Here is a 12,354-nt window from a genome sequence, read left to right as displayed (position 1 = left end):
CTTCTCTTCATCGCTTCGACCAACCTGCGGAGCATATCCCGAGATGACGTTCACCAAGAGCTTTCCAATCATCATTTTCACCATCATCAACCTATCACTCACTCTAGTCACACTCACCACACTGTGTACAAACTCCTCAGAAAACAGGACACCAACACCATTCACGCCCTCCGGGCACCCTTGCCACACAAACTTGTATTTCTGTCCCTGCCTACCCTACCCTTCACCATTCTCACACCACTTCCCTTCCATCTCGTCTCTTGCACACAACATATGTCCACTCTTCTTCTGACCAATACTTCCACCACTTCTCCTGATCTCCCTGTCATTGTCCCCACATTCCATGTCCCAAACCTCAGAAACCGATCTCCACTTCGGGCTGCACCCTGCCCATATGTACTTGTGATTGTCATGGTTCTCTTTTTGAGGCAATGTTTTTATGGCCGGATGCCCTTCCTGACGCCAACCCTCTTAGTCGTCTCTTACGACACGCAGGGATACGGTGTACCTATTCTGACCAGGGTACACACTGGGAAACGTTTAAAACATGTAAATTCTGGGGGGGGGGGGGGGGGGGGGTGTCAGCATCACGGCTGAGGTTTAAACATATTCCAACAATATCCAAACAGAACGATGAAAAAACAATCCGGGAAAAGTCTCCAAGCGAGAACGTGGATTTGAGAAAGAAGGAGCAGAGGCGGAAGAAAACGAGATACAGGGGGCGGAACACAAGCCGAGACGAGGAGGAGAGCGAACAAGCACGTGTCCGGGAGGAGAGAAAGAATCAATATATAATTATTTGTCTAGGGAGGTGAGGTGAGGGGGAGAAAACAAAATAAAAGAAACGAGCAATACAGCGAAGGAAATAACCCAAACCGACAAAACACCGACGGGGGGAGGGAAGCCCAAGTCACCAGGCCGCGCACGAGGTACGAGTCAGAAAACGATTAACTACACACAAGTTTGCACGAACCACAAACCAACACCAACTAGAAACACACAATAACACGTACACAGCAAAATAACCAGTGGAAATTTGACAAAGCCAAGAATGGGAAAACACTCAAACTTCGATGCCGTGGAGAGCTCGAAGCACGCCTCACTCGCCCGAGGAACCCCATAGTTTATAGGTAATATAGGTAACCCCATAGGTAACAGTTTACAGATGGCCCCATATTCAAACCCAGGCCAAAAGACTAATGCAATACCTCTAGGCCATCCTGTCAGCCTCAAATGGTTATGAAAAAATTTCCCATACGGAGAAGTAAAAACGCGACCCCTCAAAACATATAATTATAAACTCTCTTACTCCACTCATTAAACCAATCCTATAGCCCCTCACAAAGTCAGTTTTGAAATGACTTCACATACAACACAAGAGCTTTTCAAGGCCTCAAACTTTGGGATTCAGTGCTGCTCATGTTTTTCCAAAGTAAAAGTTAGCATTCAAATAATCATTATAGCATTTGTTGCGGTTTGGGGATTTTCGCACGTGCTGGTGAAAGCTGCAGCTCCCATTTCCACCTCACTGATGTCAAGTTTTCCAAACCGGATTCATCGTGCTTTTAATGTCATGTCGTTTAAAACGGGTTATAAGGTTTGAATTGGACTTCAAACCTTGCATCTCAATCTGTTTTACACGAGTGTTTAGCCGATGCTGTAACCAGTTATCGTTTCTGGAATCACATTCTCTCAAAAACTTCCCCTTCAGTGTTCAACTTTCCCGTGGAAGAGTGTTCAGCCAACTTTTCCGAAGAAAATAGTTGGTTTAACACGCACGTGCATGGTCACGTTACAACTTTGCTATGACCAATTTAGATTACCAATGTAATCAATGTAATTTATTAATTTGCCAATTATTGATTATTTAATTAATTAACTTAATGCCCAATATAATTTAATTAATTACCTCCGCCACTGAAGGTGGATGGAGGTTATGTTTTCACCCCTGTCTGTCTGTGAACAAAATATCTCAAGTTGTGGACGGAATCGGATGAAATTTGGCGGAGAGGATGAGGTATGTGACAAGGACGAAATGATTAGATTTTGGTGAAGAACCGGATCCGGATCCGGCTATGAGAATTTTAAAAGTGATTCTTCACCATTGGGAGATAGGGCCAAAAACGATACGTAGCAGGATATCTCCAAAAATTAGACGCATTTGGACGAAACTTGGTTGACAGGTTGTTTGTGCGACACGGACAAATAGATTCGATTTTGAAGATCTGAATATGGATTCGAATATGAGGATTATTTAATTTTTTCTCAAGTGATTCTTCACCATTGAGAGATCGGGCGAAAAATGATATTTAACATGATATCTCAAAAAGTTATGGACGAGTTATGACTAAACTTGGTGGACGAGTTGGTTAGGCGACAAGAACAAGCTGATTAGATTTTGGTTCAGGTCCGCATCCAGATCCGGCCGATCATTGGGATACAAAACAAACTGTTCAGCCTTGCGGAGGTATGCGCTCCACCGAGTGCCGTTCTAGTTTAGATTGCAATTACGTGTGTGTGTGTGTGTGTGTGTGTGTGTGTGTGTGTGTGTGTGTGTGTGTGTGTGTGTGTGTGTATTGTTAATGTCCGGCTTCCTTCTTGGGACTACAGTGCAGTAATTGGTCTTTATTTTGATTAGCCAAAACAATATCTGGCCAGGTTATAACCACAAACATTTATTTGGTCAAAGACACTTGAACCATTCAATTACGTTGGCAAAAAGCAGATAAAAGGATAATAAAACTCACCTTGCCATAGACTTGGATCTCAAACCTTATGCCGTAGGCCTTAATGAGCGTTCTTTCATTCTGGTTGTGATAGATCGCGTAACTGAGAAAGAAAGACAAAATGTAGATGAGAAACGGGACAAGAGGAGTGAATAAAGGGGATTTCATGTTTTCTGGTTTTTCATGATTTCATGTTTCTGGCTCCTTCTATATATGGAATTACAGTATCTCATATGTATGAGTGGGTTCATAAAGGGAGGGATTTTTGGGAGCTGTGTATGTAAGTGGCAGAGCAGAGTCAAGAGGGAGCGGAGAGCATTGCTGTGTACAGTGCTGTGCCGGTGTGCTTCGTGTATCGGTTTTTTTTTATTTTTTATTTTTAAATAATCCCAACTTTGGATGACATCCGCCTGCCAGTTGACATTGATCGATCAAAGAACCTTGGCTTTTATGATACTCTTAAAGTGAAACGCAGGGCATATACATGAACTGATCGTTACCAAATCTGATCATATAATTAAGGCCCAATATGAAATGTGTGATGGAGGTACAATGTGTGTAGGTACAAGATCATGACTGGGAGACTTATGATGGGCGACCAGAGTTATTAAAGACCAGTCGAGACTTTAAAAAATGCAATGTTGAGGCTCAGGGAGGAGCGAGAACATAAAAGTGCTTGGTTGGTCACCAGTTATGTCAGCACTCATGTACACAATCTTTGCATTGACATTTCCCATTAACACAGTCAAATTTAGGGAGTGGAGAGAGGGTGGATGGTTGTGTGAGAGGGGCGGGGAGTGTGCAAGAAAGACAAACCGGAAGTTATATCCAGGTGAGATGGTGGACTGTCGACTTGGGTTGTCCAGTCGACGAAAGGTATAAGTTGGCCGACATAGTGAGACCCGATAGTCAAAATCACAAAACCAAGCAACACGAATTCCGATTACGCCACCCTGCTCACCACATTCATTCGGTAATGCATAGCATCTCAACCTCCATAACCATTTACCTTGCATTCCTTACAATCATATCACTTGGTTAGCGGAGGAACAACAAACAGGATCCAACTGGGGAAAACCTCAACTTTGGCCATGAATGCTCAACATATCTTGGTTTATGAAATTCTGTTCCAGTGCAAGACCCAACCTGTATTCATACAAGGGTTAAATTTTAAGCTTATGAAAAGTAATCTTGGCAGTGGGGTATTCCATTGTCCTGTCGTTTCTCCCTGGTCCTTCTTGTGTGGTATGGCCGGGACCCGTTAGGGTTTATCTCGTTAAGTATCTACAGTGTGTACGATATGCAGTGCTCGTATTTCGGGTATAAATAGTACTGTAGAATAAAGGCTCTCGTGTCGTTTGTTATAGTAAACCCTCCCCTGTTATAATAAACACACGCATTAAGTCACTTGGTCTCTGAGTTGCCCTGGTGGTGAGCCACATCATTAATCGTCCATTAAATGACAGATTATGTTCGGGATCATTAGTGCCCTGCATGAAACGCTTCACGCTTCCGTTGTGGCAGAACCACCCGTGCTGTCACTTCAGTGCCGGGCATGAGGGAAGTACCAGCACGTGGCGTAACTGGCTCAGACGTTCCACTGAAGTATGGTAGCATGGCACATAGGCCCGTGAACCTGCATCCGAAACTGTGGACCGGCATGACCACTTTAAGCATGGTTTGTCAGGATTTGGACAGGCAACTGGCCTGGGCTGACAACTGTAACAATATATATATACAAACAATGTGTGTGGGTGAGTTACTTCTCCTACTTTCTGACCCAGCTATGTTCCCTCTCCCCCTCAATCCTCCTCCTTGGTGATTTCAATATCCACATGGACTCCACTGACTCCACGCTAACCACTGACTTCACTGATTTACTCACCTGCTTTAACCTCACTCAACATGTCAACTTTCCTACCCATAACCGTGGTCACATTTTGGACCTTGTCTGCTCTACTGGACTAATTTTGCACCATCTCTCTGGCTCCGACCTCACTCTCTCTGACCACCTAGCCATCACTCTGACCATCAACATCCCCACCCCAGCACCAAGGCATTATCGCACTATCAACTTCCGTAAGCTAAACGCTCTTTCACCTGCCTCATTCTCATCGACCCTCTCTGAAAAAATGTCCACTTCTCCCTTCGTTGACCTCCACACCCCTTCTGACCTCACTGACTACTACAACCACACTCTCTCCTCCTGCCTTGACCAACTTGCGCCTATAAAAACCAAAACAGTTTCTTTCACCCATTCTGCTCCCTGGTTTACCCCTGAACTCCGCCTGATGAAAACTCGTGCTCGCCAACTTGAAAGACTCCGCAATAAGACAGGTCTCACAGTTCACTCCCAGGCCTACAAGGACCACATACAACACTATAAAGATGCCCTCTCCCGCGCCCGCTCCGCCTACTACTCTCAAATTATCCACTCTGGCTCCGGAAACCCAAAAGCACTCTTCTCTACAATAAACAAACTCCTCAGCCCCCTGAACACCACCACCCAGTCATTCACAATAGACAACTGCATCTCCTTCCTTTCATTCTTCCAACGCAAAATTGAAAACATCTACAACAGCTTGACCACCGCCGCACCCGCTCCCCCTCAAACCACCTGCCCCCCCTTATCCTGCCATCCCCTGTCTCAATTCTCCCGTCTCCCCTACTGACCTCTCTGAACTCCTCATCGGAATGAAAACTGCCACCTGCACTCTTGACCCCATCCCCTCCAGCTTTGTCAAGGCCTCCCTTCCTGCTCTCTCTCCACTTATCATTGCAACAATAAACTCCTCCCTGTCTACAGGCATCGTCCCACCATCCCTCAAAATTGCTGCTGTTACCCCCATTCTGAAAAAACCTGGACTAAACCCTGACACCCTAAATAACTTCAGACCCATCTCCAACCTACCCTTTGTCAAAGGTTTTGGAACGCGCTGTAGCCACTCAACTCAAACATCACCTCTCTGCCAATAACCTGTATGAAACATTCCAATCCGGATTCCGCTCCAACCACAGTACTGAAACTGCTCTCCTCAAAATCACCAACGACCTTCTCCTCTCCTCTGACGCTGGCAACCTCAACATTCTCATCCTCCTCGACCTCAGCGCCGCCTTTGACACCATCGATCACACCATCCTCCTCACCCGACTTGAAACCACCTTTAACATTACCGGCACTGCCCTCTCTTGGATTAAATCATACCTCTCTGACAGACGTCAGTTCATCTCCATCAATAACTGCAAATCCCCCACTGCTCCCCTCCCCCAAGGTGTCCCCCAAGGTTCAGTTCTTGGCCCCCTCCTCTTCATCCTTTACCTGTCCCCCCCCTCGGTCACTTAATCCGCCGTCATGGTCTCCAATTCCACTGCTTCGCCGATGACATCCAGCTTTTCATCTCCACCAAGTCCATCTCCACCGCCACCCACTCTATCCTGACAAACTGCATCACTGAAATAAAATCCTGGCTTCAAATCAACTTCCTCAAACTTAACTGTGATAAATCTGAAATAATCATCATTGGCCCAAAAACGCTCACCAAGTCCACCCATAACTTTGCCCTCAACATCGACGGTTTCCCAGTATCCACCTCCCCTCACATCCGGAATCTTGGCATCATCTTTGACCAAACCCTCTCCTTCGACAAATACACTAAACAGATCACAAAGACAGCCTTCTTTCACCTGAAAAACATCGCCCGTCTCCGTCCATCCCTCTCCTCCGTGGCTGCAGAAACCCTCATCCACGCCTTCATCACTTCCCGTCTGGACTACTGCAATAGCCTCCTTTATGGTTCACCCTCAACAATCACCAATAAACTCCAATACATTCAGAACTCCGCTGCCCGTCTACTCACCCATTCCCGGACCCGTGACCACATCACCCCCGTCCTTTACAAGCTTCACTGGCTCCCCATCTCCCAGAGAATCCAGTACAAAATCCTCCTCTTGACCTACAAAGCCCTCCATAACCTGGCCCCATCCTACCTGGCTGACCTCCTCTCCAGACACACTCCCACCCGCAACCTCCGCTCTGCTGGTACCAACCTCCTGACCCCCACCATCCGGACCAAATTTAGATCCTGGGGGGACAGGGCCTTCTCCATCGCTGCTCCCACCCTCTGGAACTCGCTACCTCACACCATCAGAGACTCCTCCTCACTCACCACATTCAAAACATCACTCAAGACCCACCTGTTCAACACTGCATTCAACATTTAACCCACAGCATCTAACCCCTGACTATCTCCTCTCCTTCTCCCTCCTTTGTGCTTTGAATATTTCCCTATTGATTCTTCTTTTTTTGCAATTGTCTTTATGTTTTGCTATGCATTATGTTTTGCACTCTGTCAAAGCGTCTTTGGGCTTCCTGAAAAGCGCTATATAAAATAAATGCATTATTATTATTATTATTAAACATAGTATACTTAAAACTTTAATTGCCTCACCTAACACATAAAGGTTGTCATGATATTTGATTAACCAATGAAAAAATAAACCTACAATAGCAATTCGTTTTGACTTGTACCTCACAAACAGCAGCTAGATGTGCTTGATTAAAGCCACATGGGCTGTCTTTTTGGAATGCAAACCTGGGTCGCAAGAGTTTCAAAATCTTGTCCAGCTGCAGCCACCATATCACCAAGACGGAAGATTGGACACGTGTTGTTCTTGGTACTGAATCTGCAGCTTTTCATCCACGTCATGTTGGCATCATCTGGGATATTCCGTCTGTGACAATACACCCATGTTGTTTAGGTAGCGTACATGTAAGAGAAAATGGTTGCATCAATACCAATAGTGCCCTTAATGGCAAATACACAGCAACAACTCCAAAGTGACTTTTTATTTTTACCCCGTGCACGCGAGGCAAAAAGTGGGTTTAAGCAATTGGTTCATGTCCGTCCATCTGTATATTTATGAACGTCAGTTTATGATTGAGAATTATTATAATTATTAATTATCGAGAATTATATATTAACTTATTTCAATTGAATGTTATATTTTGAACATGAATCGGAAAAATTAATCTGCCATTTTAGAGTACTTTTTGATTCCGATTTTACTGTATTTACTGTCTGGCAGTAAAAAAATAGAAAATAATTCCAACCAGGAAACAATGTTTTTAACAACGTCATAAAGGCCACAAACAATCGGCATGAAGAACAATTGTAACGTTGTTGTTGTTGTTGTTGTTGTTGTTGTATAGCCCTGGACAGTTCTCTCAAACAAGCCCGCGGCACGGAGACAGCCGATCATTATCCAAGGAGCGACCCAGGGATCCCCCACATCCAGAATGGTGTACCCTTCCTTCACGAAGTCAGGGCCATGACAGTTAGAGAAAGAGAAGAGAAGAGACAGAGACAAAAGGGAAAGGGTCGGTCCATGGGGACCGATCGGCACTCTGACCGTGACCCCGCTGCCCTGACTAATCCGGGCAGCACGATTGTAGCAAGTTAAATAAGGTGGTGTAATAGCCACTGCGTCAACGGTGGTAAATTCCGTGATTAATCGATTTATTTGTACGACTTTTACAATATTTATTTTATTTAAATTGAATTATATACAGACAGTCCTGGACTTCCAAACTCCTTGACATATGAACGTCCGTACTGACAAAAGAAGTCCCATTAAAATAAATGCAGTTCGATGTCTTAAATTATCAATAGCTGAGGCTATCGTAGATCTTTGGACCACACTCTTAACCTCCTTCTTTTTCTGCATTCGCACAACAAACACCACAGCGCATGACGAGTTGTGACATGCTCTCCCACCACCGCCTTGCAGTCTTTGATCCTCCACAGCTGTTCATTCCGAACCATCACCAAATCCATACCACGCGCGTAGTCGTTCATTCATTGACAGCAGCAGTCGCCATTTTAGATTCGCACTCGGTGGCTTTTTGAATTTAACAGTCAAGGGAATGAACAAAAAAATTTTTTAAACTCTACCTGTGTGGTGTACATTTTGTTTTAGTTTTACATTATCTATGTGTTTTTCATCAATGTGTGTGTGCCGTCCTTCGGATGAACGTTAAACTGAATGCCCCGTCGCACACTCGCCTCGAAGCTGTGTCTAGTCTGATTTAAAATCTCGGTAATCACATCCCTATTTGCCCCATGTCACGCTCCACTTTATTTTGTCACTCTTCCCTGCTCTTGGTTGTTTCCTTTCTGTTCCTTTCATTTTTTTTGTCCGTATCCGTTCTAGCTCTTCCACGAGCATCAATGCTGTATAGGGCAGGGTGGGGGAGAAGGCAAGTTTTGAGTTAGCGTAAGATGCATACAACTTAATTAATAGCGCCAAACTACCGGATTTTTTTTTTTGAACGATCTTCAAAATCATTATATTACTTGAATTGAAGTATGCTCTGAAACACTACATGGGGTATCGTGTTCTATGAACTCTCTAGTTTACTGTTATCACAATGATACCTGCTGATGTTGAACCGAGGAAAGTAAACAGAAATCTTGATCAGTGCTGTGAGGTTTTCTGCTCCCTTAAGCTTTGGAGGCCTGTTGTTTAGGGGAAGACATAAGCGGGAAGGGGGTGGGGGAGGGGGTGGCAGAATTCATTACAACCTGGTCCTCAGAGGGGAGAAAAATCTCAGGATACTCTAAAATGCCTCATTTCTCTCTGATGTTCATTCATTTACTATTATTATCCTATTGTTTGACTTGATAATCATATGTATGCATCTTATTTTGAACAACGTTAAAAGAAAATATTTACATATTACATATTACATACACGTAAATGTTCAAACCTTTTGGAACTTCCTCTCCCTCACCCACTTAAATACTGCTGTGGGAATGTCTTCTAGGAGGTAACTTTGCATAGTATAACAATAGTCATTTCCCTTAATGCGCGTATTAGAATAAGCGTGAGGTAATTTAATTGCAATATAGAGATATGCGTCGTTATGTGTATAGAAAGCTGTCACTTTCCTTCCCCACATGTGTGTCTAAACCCACTTTCTCTTCACACCATTTTATTTTTTGTCCCTTTGTAATCTGTCTTAAATGTCCTTTAAAGTGATCTAACAGGCCATTGGCACCAATTTATGGGGAAACGCCATGACCACTTAGCACCATGAGGTGATGATAGGTTGCCCCGCGCACGAACTACACCCCGAACCAATGACAACCAAGCAGGGAGAGGCTAGTGGTGTCATGGCTTGAGGTGGGGAGAAACAAAAAGGCACGTTACGAGCCGTGAGGGAGAGGAGATATCTGAGACCTTTGCGGGGGAAGCTGCGCACAGAATCCCTTGGGCTTTCTGCGCGACAAGGACACATCCGTTAGTCTTCCACTATGCCCCCACCGCAGGCCTCGCCTACACCCTAATAGATAATCTTCGTCCGACTATACTTGTCCAAGTTGCTAAACACATCCGATTCCATATAAATTTTTTGCCTTATTCACAGCTTTCTTCTCTTGCTGTTTTCCTCTTAGGCCTAGACAATTGCTATAACACTGCATCTCGATGTCCTCCTCCCCTAACCCTGCATCCTTGATCTTTTCTATCCAAACTCCCAAACCTCCTTCTCACCAACTGCCTTTGCCACTTCCTCAATCCACCACACCTGGTTTCGATTCCCTGACATTGTACCCTTTCCTGATGTTCTTCTCCACAGATTTTCTGCAATTGCCCTAAATGCCTCTGTACTTCTTCCACTCCTCCTCCAAGCACTAGGCTTTCTCATTAAGTTCCTCATACTTAACCTTCACCATCTCCTTGCACTTCAGTGACATCATATTTCTACTTTCACCACTTGATCGGCTTTCGGCCCACACTCTTAACCTCCTTCCGCTTCTGCATTCGCACAACAAACACCACAGCGCGCGTGCCAAGTTGTGACATGCTCTCCCACGACTGTCATACAGTCCTTGATCCTCCACAGCTGTTCATTCCGAATCATCAACAAATCCAATTCCGTTTTGTGCTGTCCCACTCCCGTATGTGACCTTGTGGCTCTCCCGCTTCTGCAAGAATGAACCATCAGATCTCTATCCTCTCTATTCCTCATTCAAATCTACAAATACATTCCTCTTCACCCGGCTACATTACTCCCACATATCTATCTATAATTCCAGTAATCTCTGTACGTCTGTACGTTTGTACGTCTGTACGTTTGTTTGTCTGTGACCGCTGTTTCTCGACAACCACGGGTCCGATATACTTTTAACTTGCCAGGTATATTGCTGGGGACCCGAGGATGTGCCTTTTCAAGGTTTCATATTAATCGGACAATTACTTACCGAGCTATGTCCAAAAAACGATTCAACCAATCAGAGAGCAGCGAACGATCGCGTGTGCCGAACGTGGAGGACACACTCTGCCTCGGATGGCACATTTGAGAGCGTATTCATTTATTTCACGTTTGCAAACTATGTTGGCGTTAAACTATGTTTTAAAACTAATAAAAACGAATTTGCGATTCATTCGCTTTCCTGCGCGTTTGTGCACGCGATGGCGATTTCTTTACCAAACTCCGGAAGCCGTTCGCTTTGGACCAAACCATTGCATGTAAATAGAGGGGGGGGATTGTCACCGTACTCGCAAGCCGTTCGCTTTGGACCAAACCATTTCATGTAAATAGAGGGGGGGGATATAATTTTAGATATAGATATAGTACGGGCAATGCCCTAGTAATAATAATAATAATAAAAATAATAATAATAAAGGAGTCTTTTATAGCCCCATCAAGCAGAGTAAACTACCCTCATGGCACTTTACATTATCACGCGAATGCACACACACCGCACACACACACACACACACACACACACACACACACACAAACATACACACACACAGACACACCTTCACTTTTGCCCTATTCCTCTCCCTCCCCATTCAAAACCCACAGATGTGTACTCCCCCTCCTCCTCCCCTCCCTCCCCCGCACATGTACACAGACATACTCTCGATCTCTGTCCCACCTCAAACCAAAGGGAAAACAGGACTTACACTTTGAAAGACTTGTGAAACACATAGTGTGCAAATTTTGTATTGCACACGAGCAGAGACAGGCAGCCAGTGTAAAGATTCAAGCAGCGGAGTAACATGGTCAGACTTCTTCGCCTTACAGACAAGACGAGCGGCAGAGTTTTGAACCTTTTGTAACTTATCCAAGAGAAACTGAGGGCAGCCAGCATACAAAGAATTACAATAGTCTAGCCTTGAGAGGACAAGGGCACAGACCAGAGTTAGAGCAGCTTGAGGAGTAAGAAAGTGGCGAATGGATGCGATCTTTCGCAGCTGAAAGTATGCTGATTTGCAAGTTGCAATGACATATGCAATGAAGTCTACCGCAGAGCTTAGCTTCACCTCCGGCTTAACCCTTCCCATCCTCCTCTCAAGTGCGTTCCTGAACCTGCTTCTTCACCTCAGTCCATCCCATCTGTGGCCCGTACGCCGACGTAACACATTCCCTTTGTTTCTGCATCATCAACCATGCCATAACCATCCCTTTTTCCACTCGTCACATCCTTTCTGATCTCTTCTGAAACTATTATTCCAACTCCATTACTTCTTCCATCTCATATGTGTAACATCGTGTAACCTCCTACCAACCTCCTTCTCTGTGTCATCTCTACCACCTTCACTCCTCTCCCCACTATTG

The 12,354-nt window shown here is 44.7% G+C and overlaps 1 protein-coding gene across 2 annotated transcripts in view; it reads right to left on the bottom strand.

Annotated features, from left to right (window-relative positions):
* LOC137432364 (P2X purinoceptor 4-like) overlaps positions 1-12,354 on the bottom strand; it is a 31,061-nt gene that overhangs the window by 8,181 nt on the left and 10,526 nt on the right. For both annotated transcript variants that reach the window (XM_078783137.1, XM_078783138.1), the window contains exons 7-10: positions 9,161-9,241; positions 7,319-7,457; positions 3,543-3,679; positions 2,748-2,829 (exon numbers count right to left, since the gene is read on the bottom strand). In XM_078783137.1, coding sequence (XP_078639263.1) covers positions 2,748-2,829; positions 3,543-3,679; positions 7,319-7,457; positions 9,161-9,241 — 439 coding nt within the window. The remainder of the gene's footprint in view (positions 1-2,747; positions 2,830-3,542; positions 3,680-7,318; positions 7,458-9,160; positions 9,242-12,354) is intronic.

The sequence above is a fragment of the Myxine glutinosa genome, chromosome 8 (genome assembly GCF_964187855.1).
Source record: "Myxine glutinosa chromosome 8, kmMyxGlut1.1, whole genome shotgun sequence".
NCBI classification, from domain to species: domain Eukaryota; kingdom Metazoa; phylum Chordata; class Myxini; order Myxiniformes; family Myxinidae; genus Myxine; species Myxine glutinosa.
The sequence above is the reverse complement of the archived record's forward strand: the minus strand, read 5'-3'. Positions and strand labels throughout refer to the sequence as shown.